Genomic DNA, 18,083 nt, shown 5'->3' on the forward strand with positions numbered 1-18,083 from the left:
TCACGTACAACAGTAACTCCACCGAACTCACAAAGAACTGTTTTAGGTTTGATAACAACAGGCTTTGCTGTTATATTACACATCTTAACAGGTACCCTCAGTTTACCATTACCTTTGACTGATACTACTCTGGGACAAACAACCACCTGTTCTGATAACTCGCTCAAAATAGAACAATTATCGGTAACTTAAGTCTCAGCATTTGCGTCATCTTTTAGTTTCACCATGACCGATATGGTTATTACTGATGAAGGGAACAGCTTAAACAGGCCTCTGTTGGAAGAACGAACCACTACCGAACTGTTATCCTGTTTACACGAAAAGGCAACATTCCATTGTTTTTGGTATCGGAATATCATCATAAAGACGGTGTACTAACTGCATACCCAACCGGAAAATGTTTGTCCCAAACAATAACAGGTACTTTCTCAGTATAATCAGACCTAGGTACAACCAACATAGGAACATAGAAAGGCTAGCCTTGTAGAAAAGGTATCTGAACCTCGACATCAACATAACCAATATACGACAGTTTCGAGCCACCAGCAAACCTGACTGATAACTCAAATTCATCCAGATCTTTAACTACAATAAAATTGAGAATGGAAATGGGGAATGTGCCAAAGAGACAACAACCCGACCATAGAAAAAAACAACAGCAGAAGGTCACCAACAGGTCTTCAATGTAGCGAGAAATTCCCGCAAATGAAGGTTTCATCAACTTCAAAACATCGCCAGAAACCGTCGAAATCTTCGAACCACTATTAAAGCTTTACACTTCATAGAATTAGGCTGGATAAATGACTAATTCTCCATACCTGCCATTCTATCTCGCAAAGATTTATTCTTATTTAAGTCTGATTTAAATATAGGGCTTATCGTACTTTTTAAGTCTCTTGTCTGCCCTGCGACAGATACTAGTCGAAGTATAAATTCTGATTCTGATTTCTGAAATTTGTTACCTGTTCCTGACTAACCTCTGTTAGCTCCTCTATAATTATTCCGACCCCTTCCATTACCTCTATAATTATTAAATCTACCTCTCTGTGCACCTCTATTAATCAAATAATTACAGGATCTTTGTGGTCTAGTGTTTTGTTTATTATGTTGATCATCACCTTGAGAATCTTTAACTATCTTTAGCTCGCCTTTGAAACTATCAAGTCTTTTATCAATGTGTATTAAATGCATCTAACTTGTGTATAAGTTCACTCATACCTGATGCAGCCGTAACTGGTTGATATGTGACATTAGCTAAAGGTTGAGAAGCAACTGAAATTTGAAGCTCTAGTTCAATTGCTATTACCTCTTTTCTTAATTCGTCAAAGTTTTTGATAATGTCATATTTGTATCTGGTAGCATTTTTCAATGCAGAATACCTGACACCTGACCAAAACTTTGTTCTCAACATAGCATCTCTAACTTCTGAAGTTAATTACATTTACTATATGCTTTCTGCAATATATCCTCTAATTTCCTACCGTAATCGGCAACTGATTGACCCTTTTCTTGCTTCTTAGTATAAAATGACTGTAAAAGAGGGACGAAAGATACCAGAGGGACAGTCAAACTCATTAATCGAAAATAAACTGACAACGCCTGGCTAAAAATGAAAAAAGACACACAGACAAACAATAGAACACATGACACAACATAGAAAACTAAAGAATAAGCAACACGTACCCCACCAAAAACTAGGGGTGATCTCTGGTGCTCCGGAAGGGTGAGCAGATCTTGCTCCATATGTGACACCCGACGTGTTGCTTATGTTATAACAAATCCGGTAAATAGTCTTAATTCGGTAGATCACATTGATGAAAGGGAAGGAGATTATAGTTACGACGTAAGGAACATATCCGATATCATTTGTGAAACGGTTATTCCATAACGGTCAACCAACTCGTGATGGCGTCCGTAAAATTTACGAAGGAATGATTTCATCTTTACCATTTGGAACTCTTGGTTTTTTAGCTTCCTTGTGAGAAGCAACCCTCTATCAAGAAAATCATGATAGGAAATGAAATCACGGGAATATCGTATCAATTGAGAGATATATACCCCGTATTCAGGAGCTGCTTGAATGTTGCTACTTAGAAATGAAAAGTTCACAATTGGAAAGCTGAAATCATCTCTTTAGTCGTTAAGTTTTGTTTTCAACCGACCCTCATTGTCAATTTCTAGCTGTAAGTTAAGATATGAGGCCGACTTAACTGTATCTGTTGTATCCTTTATCTCTGGTTCGATGGGATAGATGCGTTCAACATAGTCACCAAATTTTGAATTATTTAGTGAAAGAACGTCAGTCATCTATATAGCCGAAAGTAGAGTTAAAGGATATTGGTAACTTCTTATCTTTCTTCCTAAGAAGTTCCTGTTTGAAGTCAGCCTCATAATAATAAAGAAACAAGTCGGCAAGAAGAGGGGCACAATTGTTTCCCATTATAATGCCGACAGTCTGTTGAAAAACACGTTCTCCGAACGTAACAAATATGTTGTCAATCAAAACCAAGCATCTTGATAATGTCAGTTTCAGGAAAAATTTTGTTTGAATCAGAGTGATCCTTAAAAGTTTCTCATTTGAATAAACATTTCCGTAAATGCCTTTCAATTTTTCTAGGATCTTAGGTGATGTAGCAGACTCAGGAAGTGTAAGCAGGGTATTGCGGACTTGATTTTTCAAAGAATTTCTCATACACTGTACTACGATTAACTCCGGGTACAAGTTTTCTCGGAGTAATCATTTCACTTCAAAATTCCACACGTCAAATGAAGTTTCACTCTTTGCATCTCCAGAGAAAACCGGTAACCGTGGTCTTTAATACGTTGGTGTATTACCAGTAACGTCATGATTGTGATTTTCTAAATTACAAATAACTGTTGGTTTCACCTGATCATTCATACTTGAAAAATCGTTATAGTATTTCCGAAAATATGTCGTTGTTTAGATGATGATGCAAAACATTGAGAAGATACTTAGGCACTCAAAAATTATTAGTAAAACCAATTCAGGTAACAACATGGAAAAACAAAAAGTCATTCAGCAGTCAGTAAAATACTACACAAAATTTTAAACATTGAGCACCATCAAACCAACTTAAAATTGGGGATGATAGCAGGTGCTAAAGAAGGGTCAACAGTTCCTGTTCAACAGGTGACACCTGCCTGGGTGCTTTCGTTTAAATAGATATGAGTCATATCTAGTAATTAGGCATACATCATATAATAGTACATTCATAAATGTCACTTTTTTAACCCTAAGAATCATTAAAATTAAAACATAATAAAACCATGTAAATTATCTTAAATTTGACTGAATGTGAACGTTTGAAATGAAATACGTTTGTCTATGCCTGTACGAAACGTTTACTGGTTGACAACATAGGCATTGATCAATAAAGAGCAAATAATTAAACATTGAATTGATATACAACACAAGTCCCTTTTCCTTAAAACTAGGAGTCAACGCAGGTATTCAAAGAGATTGTGTAGTTTTTGGCCAACTGATAGAACGCGTGGTGTTACTCATTGCAAGTAGACATTCTGTGAATAGTCGTATTTATAGATTATCTTGATTCACTATCGAAGTAAAATAAAGGATTTAGGAAAGGAGAAGATGAACATATCCATTATCATTTGTGACTCAGATGGTATTTAACAGTCAAACAAATCATGATGGCGTCTTAAAAACTTTCGAATGTTTCGATTTATGGGATCTTTCATTAAATTGTCATGCAAGCAGCATCCATGTGTCATTGAAACGTAATCCCTAGAACATGGTATGAACTGCAAAGTGCAATTCCATCGAAGAAATAAATATCATCAAAGCCTTGTCTTAATTTTGTTCAATTTCACTTTTTTGGTGGCAATTTTGATATTTTCCGTCTTTTCTTTTCAAAAACATAGAAAAGTCTAATATAGCGTTATGGATCACTAGAAACGTTTGATTACATTTCATATGCTTTTAAAAGATTTGTTTCGGAAATTATTTGTTTTAGTTTATACATGGTTGTGAAATTTTGACTGATTGGCAGACATCATGAAAAAAGTCGCCATATTAGATTTTTTAAAGTGGTTCAATAGCTTAGGTTGACTATCAAATATATATCTACAATCGTGCCAAGTTTCATGCTTGTATCATCAAACCCACAATTCTTCTAAAGATATGCACGAATCGGCTGGACTAAAAGTATTGGTAGTTTAAGATCAAACATTAAAGGTTATACCGTTTATCATGGACCATTTAAATAAACATCAATAATGACTATGTATTGTATTATAAACTTCTGTCAGTATTCTATAGCTCCCATGTTATAACAGGAGACCTTAAAATCGTTCGTGGCCGAGAGTTGAAATCATTTCTCAGTACAGTGAGTGTTGTAACACCATCCACACCTCACTCCGTACTTACTGCTTGAAATGGATAAAACGCGAAAAAGCTGACTAGAAATCCTTAGATTTTTTTTTTAATTCAGTAATGAACACAAATGATATACGTATACAACATTTTAAACAACATTTTACTCCTAACAACACAATAGCCCTATTTCTCGTATCAAACATAAAGCTAAGAGAACTCGCCAAGGAATTTGTTTTTGTCCCGGCTAATAAGATTAAGGCTGTTAATAATATCATTATAATTGACGTAAATTTTACATTGAGGTTCAGCAAAAGGAAATCACGACTATACCCACCTTCCAACTGACTCCATATTCGGAAAATAACATCTGTAACAAACATAAACTTTTAGCTAACTCTTTACAAGCAAAAGCAAATACAATGAAAGTTTTAACTATGCACTGGCTTCGGAAGCTCCACAAAACACCTTACAAATATAGACTGATTTCGTCTGCAAGCCATTGTTCCACTACTAAACAGATTAATTTACTTACAAGTACACTTAGTACAATAAAAAAAACTGGTAATAATTTGTTCAAATAAAGCCTTTGAAAAAGTGGAATTATTTACTTTTAGAGTGTCAAAAATTCTTTGGAAGTACTTGATAAATTGCATGCTTATATTGGTGATTTTGAATCTGTTCAAAGTTATTATTTTTCTCACTATATACAACTTTGCCTCATAATGTTATTAACAAAAAATTCACACACCTAATTAAATGGATATTTAAAAAGTCAGAATGCGAATATATATGTTCAAACTCTTTAAGGGTATTTTTTAGTAACAACAAACAAAAGAACTATGTCAATTGGACCTGCTTTGATATTATAACTGCCCTTGAAATTTTACTAGATTCTATGTTTTAAAAAACAATTTTCAAACAGCTGTACCTCACTTTTGGTTGCTTAATATTTGTTTACGTAAATATGTTTGTATTGTTGAATATGACAAATGAAATGCAGAAATTTATTTCAAACCTGTTATTTTTCAGGACTCTGCACAACAATTCAATTACCACGCTGCCTCCGAATGTATTTGAGAGATTTGCGGATCTTAAAAGATTGTAAGTAAATTGAATCAGCAACACATAATTTTCAATCAAGTGTTGCTGGTTTGATATTGCATTATATCTCACATCTCCTTTTACTCATGTATGCCATTTTGTGAAGGTAATTTCTATAATGGTCCTTTCTTTGGAAAAACGCTGAGCAATTTTCCAAGAAATATGAAAATTTGGTTTTTAATTAAACTTGGTATTACGTTAATGATGTAACATTGCTAAGAAATATAAACTAAGGGCGTTTAAAAGTATTTATTCGTTCAGTATACATGGTGTATATTCACTTGTTTCTGTTAATATGTTTTTTAATTGAGTTAAGCCATTTCAATTGATATTTTAGAGTGTGTCTTTCTATGTTGTGATGTCAAACTATTGTTTCAGGTAGGGTGAAGGTTGGTGAATATTAAAACTTTAAAACCCGCTGCATTTGTTTGCACCTGTCCTAAGTCAGGAACCTGATGTTCAGTGGTTGTCGTTTGTTGATGTGATTCATAAGTGTTTCTCGTTTCTCGTTTTTTTTTATATAGATTAGACCGTTGGTTTTCCTGTTTAAATGATCTATACTAGTCATTTTGGGGGTCCTTTATACCTTGTTGTTCGGTATGAGCCAAGGTTCCGTGTTGAAGACTGTACCTTGACCTATATTGATTTACTTTTACAATTTGTGACTTGGATGGAGAGTTGTCTTATTGGCACTCATACCACATCTTCTTATATCTATTATATAAATTATGTATCTAATGTAAAAGTAAAACTACAACAAAATTTTAATCGTGAACGAATCCGGAAATTGTGATCAAAATAAAATTTAATTTTTCATTTACAACTCTAAAACGTTACCGCATTGGGCAAAGTTGCCATTAGATAACTTATAAGTCCAAGACAAACTGACAGCGCAGTGGGAAAAGACATATAATATAACTTATAAATCCAAGACAAACTGACAGCGCAATGGGAAAAGAAATATAATATAACTTATAAGTCCAAGACAAACTGATAGCGCAATGGGAAAAGAAATATAATATAACTCATAAGTCCAAGACAAACTGACAGCGCAGTGGGAAAAGAAATATAATATAACTTATAAGTCCAAGACAAACTGACAGCACAATGGGAAAAGAAATATAATATAACTTATAAGTCCAAGACAAACTGACAGCGCAATGGGAAAGAAATATTATATAACTTATAAGTCCAAGACAAACTGACAGCGCAGTGGGAAAAGAAATATAATATAACTTATAAGTGCAAGACAAACTGACAGCGCAATGGGAAAAGACATATAATATAACTTATAAGTCCAAGACAAACTGACAGCGCAGTGTGAAAAGAAATATAATATAACTTATAAGTCCAAGACAAACTGACAGCGCAGTAGGAAAAGAAATATAATATAACTTATAAGTCCAAGACAAACTGACAGCGCAATGGGAAAAGAAATATAATATAACTTATAAGTCCAAGACAAACTGACAGCGCAATGGGAAAGAAATATTATATTACTTATAAGTCCAAGACAAACTGACAGCGCAGTGGGAAAAGAAATATAATATAACTTATAAGTCCAGGACAAACTGACAGCGCAGTGGGAAAAGAAATATAATATAACTTATAAGTACAAGACAAACTGACAGCGCAGTGGGAAAAGAAATATAATATAACTTAAAAGTCCAAGACAAACTGACAGCGCAGTGGGAAAAGAAATATAATATAACTTATAAGTCCAAGACAAACTGACAGCGCAGTAGGAAAAGAAATATAATATAACTTATAAGTCCAAGACAAACTGACAACGCAATGGGAAAAGACATATAATATAACTTATAAGTCCAAGACAAACTGACAGCGCAATGGGAAAAGAAATATAATATAACTTATAAGTCCAAGACAAACTGACAGCGCAGACGGAAAAGAAATATAATATAACTTATAAGTCCAAGACAAACTGACAACGCAGTGGGAAAAGAAATATAATATAACTTATAAGTCCAAGACAAACTGACAGCGCAGTGGGAAAAGAAATATAATATAACTTAGAAGTCCAAGACAAACTGACAACGCAGTTGGAAAAGACATATAATATAACTTATAAGTCCAAGACAAACTGACAGCGCAATTGGAAAAGACATATAATATAACTTATAAGTCCAAGACAAACTGACAGCGCAAAGGGGAAAGACATATAATATAACTTATAAGTCCAAGACAAACTGACAGCGCAATGGGAAAAGACATATAATATAACTTATAAGTCCAAGACAAACTGACAGCGCAGTGGGAAAAGACATATATTATAACTTATAAGTCCAAAACAAACTGACAGCGCAATGGGAAAAAGCGAAAAACAGCAAAAGACAATTAACAGTCTACAAACCCAACTTAGACAACTTAAGAGTTTTGAAGGGTATTTTTAACAGCCACTTTTGAAAAATGCATTGCTGTCTGTTTGTATACAATCCATTTCGACTCTATCGCCGATGTCGATGTACGATATGAAATATGGATAATACTATTTGGCGTCAGAAGATCCCAATTTAAATTTGCCCACACTGGTATTGAAAATAGTTGTCATAAAGTAGGGTCATTTGTATAATTGTTGATATATTTAAATGTATTAATAACATATTGCGTCAAAACTGTCCGAGGACAAAAGTGTTGGTAGTTTTATATCAAAGCTGAAAGGTTACATCCTTTATCATAAATCATTTAAACCAAACATAAATAATTACTGTTTATTGTATTATTAACATCTTTCAGAATGTATGCTGTATGTTATCGATTTTTCAAACAGCTCTACTTCACTTTCACTTTCTTAAGACTTTCTACGTAAATCTGTTTGTATAAATAAATATGAAAAATGTAATGCAGACATTCATTTCGAAAATGTTATTTTTCAGGAGCTTGAACAGTAATAAAATTACCACGCTTCATCCGAATGTATTTCAGGGACTGGCGGCTCTTACAAAATTGTAAGTAAACTGATTCAGCAAAACATCATTTGCAACCATGTGTTACTGGTTTGTTGTCGCATTTGATCTCACATCTCCTTTTATTCATGTATGATTTTTGTGAAGTTAATTAATATGGTAATTTCCTTTGAAATACACTTCGCAATTTTCGAAAAAAATATATAAATTTCGTTTTAATTTATTTAGTATAACGTTCCAGTGTACCATTGCTAAGAAATATAAAATAAGGACTTTAATTTTTTGTAAGCGAAATGATATTATTTTATCAGATCCTCAGTTTTTTTCAATAGATAGTTTTCACGTAACTTTTTAATAGAAGTTTAATTGGAGCATGGAAAACTAAGATAATTGGCTCTATGTTAAAATTCATTATTCAGATTACAGTAAAACTGTTTGAGAACAAAAAGTATTTAAAATGTCAAAGCAGACCTTAAATGTAATCTACTTTAACATAAGTCATTCAAAACAGACATGAATAATGACTATTTATTGTATTATTAACATCTGTTAGTGCATATGCAATATGTAAACAAGTTTTAAAACAGCTATAGTTCAACTTCAGTTGCTTAATATTTTCTAGGTATGTCTTTTTGCATTTATGAATATTGCAAATGTGATTCAGCAAATAAATTTAAAATCAAAAACCAATTGCTCAGAGAACAATTGCAGGTCTTTCCACATCAATTTTCGAAGTTATTGATAAAAGGCTATATCCAGTTTACTCAAAGTTACTATTGGCGTCAAATGATAGGTTTGTGCAAACTGATTTAAAAATTTATGTTTTCTATATACTTTTGTCTAAAATTAGGTAGATAGTTTGCTTATTCGGTTGAGAAAATGTATCTTCCGGTCTCATATCATAGCTGTATATACACTGATTCCAAAAATATATGGTTTCTATATACTTTTGCCTATAATAAGGGAGATAACTAGCTACTTCCGGTTTATTGATGGTCACATCCGGTCTACAATGATAGGTTTATATATGCCTTTTTTAAAATATAAGGTTTCTATGTACTTTGCCATGGAAAAATGTGTCTACTTCCGGTTTACTTGAGGTCACTTCCGGTGAACATTTTTCAAGGTCATATGTCATCCGACATTTTGAAAAATATGGGTTTTTAATGAACCAATTTGAAGTATTAATCAAATAATTTTAAATTAAAACATTTCAAGGGCAATAACTTCTTTAAGATGTCCTTAGATTGTTTCAAACCAAATGTATCATATCTTTATCCCAATAAAGGAAACATTTTGCACTAGTTCTTTTATATATATCTTTTAAAGTGTCAGATGAAAAGCAACAGCAAGCAAAAGTCAAAATGGAGAACATGACCTTGACCTTTGACCTTGACCTCATTTTCTAAGGTATGAACAAAGGACCTCAAATAAAAGACTCTATGTTTATATGGCTTACCGTTTATGAGTTACATAAACATAACGACAAATTTATTTTGTAAAGGTAGATAACTCCTATAAAATTTAACCGGATTGCTTCAATCCAAATCAGTAAAACATTTCTGAGGATATAACAAACAATTTAGAAAAAGAATTTTGTCGATATCTTTTTTTTGTTACGGAGGAGATGCACACACACGAAAAACAGTAAACTGTACAATACTATACATAAAATATATAAGCAACATATTGCGAAACAAAAATTGGATGCAAGATCAAACATTGGCGGAAGAAAAAATAGTAATAATCAGAACAAAATCAATAGGGTTTCCAAAGAAAAGTCGAAAGACCTAAAAATGTTATTTTTCAAATACTTGAAAAGGAATCAGATTACCACGATGTAAAAAAAAACTAAATGATTATGTATTTTGTTATAAACATGTGTCGGTACAAATGCAATAGGGTTATAGATATTCAAACAGTCATATCTCACCTTATGTTGCTTACTATTTTCTAATCCTGGTATCTATGATGAGGTTATCTACGTAAATCTGTTTTCTGCGGCTCTTAAATTCTTGCAAGTAAATTAACACCACAACACAAATTGTTGCCGTCATATGCTGCTGGTATGGTGTCGCATCATATATCATCTCTGTTATGCATATTTCTCGTAAAATTACACTTTGTGAAGGTATTTTCTAAAGTCCTTTCCTTGTTTATTTAGAATTTTTTTTTGGCGATTTATCTAGTTCATTTGTAATGCATTATTACACAGAAGCTGATATTTTTTTTCGACAGCGGCTTTTTCAATTCATCTTTTTTGGTGCTGTTTTATGTGGTCCTATCGTTGATGTTGGTTAACGTGGTGACATCCCCATAAAAGTGATAATCAGTTTCACAAGGGTTTCTATATTCAAATCATTAATAACAGAGGCGATCACATTTACTAATCAGAGGATTTTTAATGTTAAGAGCGCAGCTAAATGTCTCCTCACTATATAATTATAAATTTTGGTGGAGGAAGATACTATAGATGTTAAATAAATATTTACCTTAAAGTTTGAAAATTGGGAGTCGAGAGTTGAGAGTTTAGACCTTTAAAAAAGGGAACATCTAAAAAGTATGAACTTATTTAATTATAATTTTACTCGGAACACTAATAGCTTTTTTAACATTGCTACCTATAAAAATAAAACGATTGTGAGCGCAGGTTTCTGAATATTTTTCTAATATGATTATTGGTTGTTTTTTATGAAAACTTTTTTGTATAACATCAACACATTAGTCCGGCGGCTACAAGCATATTTCAGACGAATTGTGCACATCCTCCTACAACCATGACAATTGTCATAGACCTTCCTCAACTATTACTATTTTATTTCAGATAGGTGGGCATTTAAAAAAAATGTCTCAATTCCGGTAAAATCCAAAATGGCGGACGTCATACTTAAATCAGCCGAATACATTTGGATAAATTAAATAGATTAGATGTCTTCAGAAACCCTACTTCCGGTTAAAATCCAACATGGCGGACATTGTACTTAAATAAGCTTATTTTTTAGGGAGTGTGATTGAAATGTGTTTTAACGTATTGCTACTATCATTACATTGTGCAGGAACCTTTCTTTGGTGCTTCTGATGGATACAATGTATAAGACATATGTCTTAAAAACCCTTACTTCCGGTAATATCCGAAATGGCGGACATAGAAATATCAATTTATTATTCAAATATTCAACTTTTTTTTAAATGTAAAGAAAATGATTTTTTTTTTGTGCTGGTCATTAAACTTTTGGCTTTAAGTTATCCCCAAATCCACCTTTTCTATCATGTTGTAAATGTTTTTAAACATAACGTTGATACTTCCGGTAAAAATATGACGTAAATTTCAAAGATGAGACCTCAATCCATTTCTTCGATGTAGAGTTTTTGGATAGATTGATTAAAACAAAATAAAATCACTATAGTACTAAAACATATTTAAAATTACTACTATTTGACCAAGAATACATGTTTATTCACAGTCACCACCACATGAACACAAGGCAATGCAGAGCTTGGGACTGGCTCTTATGCTACCCACTCCAGGCGTGGACAAAGAGGATAACTTTTAAAAACTCAATTACTACTGCATTTGAAAGGCCATTGATAGATATTAATCCAAACATGTCACGGAATAGCGAAACAGTAGTGACAGCATCATCATTAACGACTGTTCGAATCATGACTCGTTTTAGTTCGACTTTCACTGCATCAGACACATGCACCATAATTCTAGTGTCTGCCTCTAAATGTGAACTTGGTGCTGAACTTGAAATACATCACGTGGTGGATAAGATATAATATCCTGACCATTTGTTGCTATAACTATCATACGCATCCAAGACTTCATCCACTCGTATGACAGTTTCAAGGTATTTTATTAAGGTAAGGGCATAATACCCAATCAGCATTCTCGTTAGGCCTCAATTCACAATTGAAGAGCTGATTTCCCATATTTACAAAGACTGTGGTATTGTTTCTCACATCCATAAATTCCAAAAACACATATTTTCTTGCCTTGTTAATCCAATCTGTTTCATTTTTTCGATCTTACAACAAAACCACGTATCGTTTACAATGACATTAAATTTATCAAATCCATATGGTGATGTTGGCTGGTCAATCATCATTCTAAATGCTAAAGTCACATCTTTAAACTCCATTAATGTCACCAATGCAGTTCCTTTTCCAGCAAACGTGTTATCTTTTAATGCCTTGTGCATTTGGAAGGTCATGGATTGATATATATCTTATGCTTTTTCCCCTTCCAAATGCAAACCAAAGTTTGTCTGCCCCTATGTCACGGAATAGCGAAACAGCAATGACATCAGTATCGACTGTTCGAGTCATGACTCAGTTAAGTCTGTGTTTCACTGCATCAGACACATCGATTTTAATTTTAGTGTCATTCTCTTTGTGTAAAAAGTAAAATCACAAAAATACTGAACTTAGAGGAAGATCAATTGGGAAAGTCCATAATCACATGGCAAAATCAAATAACAAAACGCATCAAAAACGAATGGACAAAAACTGTCATATTCCTGACTTGGTACAGGCATTTTCAAATGTAGAAAATGGTGGATTAAACCAGGTTCTATAGCGCTAACCCTCTCACTTTAATGACAGTCTCATCAATTTCCGATATGTTTACATTGATGCGTTAAATAAACAGACACAATAAATATAATAGTCAAAATATGGGTATATCAGTCATCATCGTTTAACAATTTTAAGAGGAACAATTTAACAGAACACAAAAACATCTACTATCTACGAACACATTTATTGAGTGTCTGACGTCAGAAAATTGTATACGTCACATACATTTGTTGTCGTTCAACATGGTGCTAAACTTGAAACATCATCAAGTGGTGGATAACACTGAACATCCTGAGCATTTGTTACTACAACTACCTTGTACTCAAAATTGTATTGAGCAAGCTACTGTGAATGTAAACTTCAAAGTTCTTTCTTATTGTCGTCATCTCTCAGAAAACTTTGCCCATTTTGAGGATGTTTTTACCCCTGAATTCGTCTGTGTATTCCCTTTCCCCTAAATGTTGCTCTTGCTTCTTTTAGCAGCTTTCAAACTAACAGTATTGTCTATGTTCGCATCCGACACTACACCCACTGTTGTTACAGTTTCAAGGTGTTTCGTAACCAGTATGATGATTGGGTATTATGTCCTCACCTTAATAAAATACCTTGAGTGGAAGAAGTCTTTGATGAGTATGGTAGTTGTAGCAACAAATGTTCAGTATATTCTATCTTATCCACCACGTGATGTATTTCAAGTGTAGCACCATGTTCACATAAAGAGATAGACACTAAAATCATGGTGCATGTGTCTGATATAGTGAAACACGAACTTCAACGAGTCATGATTAACAGTCACTGATGATGCTGTCAATACTATTTCGCTATTCCGTGCCATAGGGGCAGACGTACTATGGATTGTGTTTGGGGAGGCAAAATCTTTGGATTGATAACTACCAATTGCCTTTCCAATGCACTAGGCAATGAGTGATCACACACACTTATTTCTAACCCATACCTTTACCGGTTTAGTCTACTCTTTTCAAGCATGTAAAACGTGCAATATACTGATGCAGGTATTTAGTGAGACGAGCTTGGGATTGGCTCTAATGCTACCTAGTCCAGGCACTAATGGATTGCGAAGGGACAAAGAGGGTCCCTTTTAAAAAAACTCTTTCTGAGGCCTCATCATTTTTTTCAGAAGCTTGTATATTATGGATGTAAGAAAGGATGCCGCGGTCATTTTTAATGTGGAAAAAGTGGGTCTCCCGTGCACTGCCTTGTGTGCATGTGGTGGTGACTGTGAATAAACATGTATTCTTGGCCAAATAGTAGTAATTGTAAATATGTTTTAGTACTATAGTGATTTTATTTTGTTTTAATCAATCTATCCAAAACTCTACATCATAGAAATGGATTGAGGACTCATCTTTGAAATTTACGTCATATTTTTACCGGAAGTGTCAACTTTATATTTAAACATTTACAACATGATAGAATAAGTGGTTTTTGGGATAACTTAAAGCCAAAAGTTTAATGACCAGCACAAAAAAAAGTCATTTTCTTTACATTTTAAAACCAGTTGAAAATTTGAATAATAAATTGATATTTCTATGTCCGCCATTTCGGATATTACCGGAAGTAAGGGTTTTTAAGACATATGTCTTATACATTGTATCCATCAGAAGCACCAAAGAAAGGTTCCTGCACAATGTAATGATAGTAGCAATACGTTAAAACACATTTCAATCACACTCCCTAAAAAATAAGCTTATTTAAGTACAATGTCCGCCATGTTGGATTTTAACCGGAAGTAGGGTTTCTGAAGACATCTAATCTATTTAATTTATCCAAATAAAGTAAAAAACAAAGGTTTGTACAAATATTATGATAGTAGCATGATAATAACACATTTTACAAACTAGCCTTCGATATTGGGCTGATTTTAGTATGACGTCCGCCATTTTAGATTTTACCGGAAGTGAGACATTTTTTTCAAATGCCTACCTATCTGAAATAAAATAGTAATAGTTGAGGAAAGCCGCCGTACTACATGATCAAGTGACAAATTATTCATATCGATTAGTTGATCGATTGATTTGCTTGCTTGGTGGGTTTGGCTGATTGTTCGATTGATCGATTGATTGCCTCCTACAAATACAAAACCATGGTTGAGGAGGAGACAGTTCCTCGAATAAGTACATGGAAAAGGGTCTTTAGGATCAAGCAAAAAACAAAGAAGGAGGGTTTGGATCCCTTTAAATTACACTTTTACAGGTCAGTTCAACCCCTTAATTTGTATTCAAATTATGATAATTCTAGGAAATGTCAAAGATTAAACACCCGTCCAATTTCCCCCTTCCTCAAAATATACTTGCATATTCCTTTATAAGGGAGAATGTATGGCAAGGCCACTGATTTGGTTCTCTAAATTTGAAATTAAAAAAAATATATAAATCTGCAAAAAAAACCTACTTCAGATTTTCAAAAGACATTAAACTAGCAATGTTTAGTATGTATGTTTTTTTTATGTTATCTTACATAATGCTCTGTGTGGGGTTTACAGAATAGATAATATAGGACAAACAGTACAGAATGTACGGCCCCAAAAGGATAGAGTATAATACGGTGCTAAAATATCAAAAAACGTAGGATAATGGACAAAAACATAACATAGAGAGAAAAAATGACATACAAATTTAAAGTACAGAAATGAAGCACCACCCTCCCCCCCCCCCCCCCCCCCCCCCCCCCCCCCATTTAGACCTGTGGCATAGTTGCATTAGGTCTTCAAAACTTCAGAAAAAGTCAAAAATAGCCTCATGTTGAGATTGTGTGATTGATATTTTGATATGAACAAAGGCTATACTCAAAACGTCATTTTACTACAAGATGTATTTTTAAAAGATGCAAATGTGAGTGAAATATTTTTTTGGGTAAGGCCTTGTCTCATATCTATTTTCACCAACAACTTTAATGTGTGTATGACATCATAGATACATTACAAGTGGCATTTCTGCACTAAGTGTTCATATTATGTCAGCCTGTTCAATTATCAATAAAATTAACATCATTTTGAAAGATTTGAATAATTTTTCTATTTTTGTAATTTAAGGGGCTATGTAATGGCTCTTAATTTACCTGCATGCTTCACAATAAGTCAGCTGTGATCAGGACTGCTTTGTATAGACTGGTAACATATTAAACAATGTCTTTGGTTATCGATATAAATACTTACAAACTTCATTAGAATAAAAATATCTTCTTAAAAAAATGGAAACAAGATCTTGGTAATATTGTAATAAGACAAACTGCTTGTGTACATTGGAAGTTATAATAAAGATCAAATTATTTAAGCCATGTTTTTCATATAAAAGTTCTGATCCGTTATAAGTTATTATATATTTATATCAAACATTGTATGAAGTTATCATAAATCAGTAAATGTGGTAACTCAAGATTGATTGAATGATAAACAGACACTAATATTGGTATACATATCTTTATTGTTTTATCAGCTTTACTTAAGAGTTTCTTGATGTTATTTAAAATACTGAACCGGCATTAAAAACAGTAGTATTGATATCTCAGGATGGATTCTATCACAAAAATGTTCTCCCACATCAATAAACACTGGCTATATTTGTATTATATATTGAAAATTATATGCTTTTATCATAATTTAGTTCATATGGTAACTAGGGATGGATTGCATAATATAAATGAGACCAAAACTGGTATACATAACTAAAAGTGGTTGCCAGCTTTAATAAAAAGTGCCGTCATGTCTTAATTGTATTCAAAATACTGAACTGGTCAGTAAACTTTGTATGTCAGGATGTATTGTACTAATAATTTGTGTTTATTTATTTTTTCTAATACACACGATCCCAAGGGTTGACTTGGTATAGAAACATTGTCGTCTCTGGACTGCAATCGTTACCACTGTTACACTCGTCGTAAAGCGGTGCTTTTGTTTGGTTGTGTGGTTGCATGAATAAACAGGCACGTCCGGTCTGAATAGGGCAGTTGACTACGATGCGTTAAAAGAACCCAAGCAACACCTCCCTGAAGGGCCCATATGTGGCATGTTATAATATAAAATGAATGTTCATATCCAAGATACCTTAATTTTGCAGTTGCAGTAAAAACTGTGCGCTTTTCATCCCGGTCAACTCTATTCCTTCGAGAACCTTACCATTTTAGCTATTGTCAATTTTTTTAGGTCCTCAACATGCATGACATATTTTATACAAGACGTTAATTAGCAAAAAACAATCAATCTACCAATATAATACAAACTTCGAATAGCTGATCGATAATACCGAAAAATTCTAAAAAGTGCTTGAGATGATTATACAAAATTTTAGATATGCGGGCACTATACAACTTTCATTTTGAATATTCCGCTTGAAATATGATCTGTTAATCAAAGATTACGATGAATATAACATGTACGCGTATCTACCTTGAAGGGGACTTAACAAATAGGGGAACGAAGCAAGTTAAACATGTTTTTACCATCCAATCGTATACATTTATTTTTTAGAATGCTTTGTATCCGTCTTCGAAAAAGAAGTTTCGCTTCATGTATATATATTTATGTTGACAAATGAACAAAATATATTATACCGTAATTTTATTACAAGAATATAATAACTGTCATGCATCAACAAAGATATTTCAATATGTTTATAAAGAGTATAATATTTGCTGTTCTGGAAATAAACTCACCATAGATACCAGGATAATATACAAATACTAAAATTAACGTATAAATAGTCAAAAAGATATGTCTTGTAGGGATAGTGCTAAACATGATGGACTGTCAAAAGCAGTCTGATATAAGCAAGCCATGTTAAACCTTTTTTTAAGGGTTTGTTCTTATGTTGTGTTGTTACACCACTGTCCTAGCTTAGCGAGAGGATTGATCGCTCAAAAACATGTTAAACCCCGCCCCACTCTATCTGTGTCTGTCCCAAGTCATGAGCCTGTATTTCATTGGTTGACGTTAGTTGCTGTCTGTTATATTTGTTTTTGTTTTTTTTTTGTTATGTTTTTAATCATGCAGTTGGTGTTAGTCTGAATTGTTTAACATGTTGTTATATTGGTGTCTTTGAGATTGTTGAAGGCCGTACGATCAGTTATACTATTGTTTGTCGTTTTTCGTTTTTTACCATGAC

The 18,083-nt window shown here is 33.2% G+C and overlaps 1 protein-coding gene across 1 annotated transcript in view; it reads left to right on the top strand.

Moving 5' to 3' along the window:
- Positions 1 to 18,083, top strand: part of LOC143066665 (uncharacterized) — a 52,932-nt gene that overhangs the window by 13,580 nt on the left and 21,269 nt on the right. Inside the window, exons 2-3 of the mRNA XM_076239510.1 lie at positions 5,387 to 5,458; positions 8,353 to 8,424. Coding sequence (XP_076095625.1) covers positions 5,387 to 5,458; positions 8,353 to 8,424 — 144 coding nt within the window. The remainder of the gene's footprint in view (positions 1 to 5,386; positions 5,459 to 8,352; positions 8,425 to 18,083) is intronic.

Source organism: Mytilus galloprovincialis, chromosome 3, assembly GCF_965363235.1.
Source record: "Mytilus galloprovincialis chromosome 3, xbMytGall1.hap1.1, whole genome shotgun sequence".
In the NCBI taxonomy this organism is placed as follows: domain Eukaryota; kingdom Metazoa; phylum Mollusca; class Bivalvia; order Mytilida; family Mytilidae; genus Mytilus; species Mytilus galloprovincialis.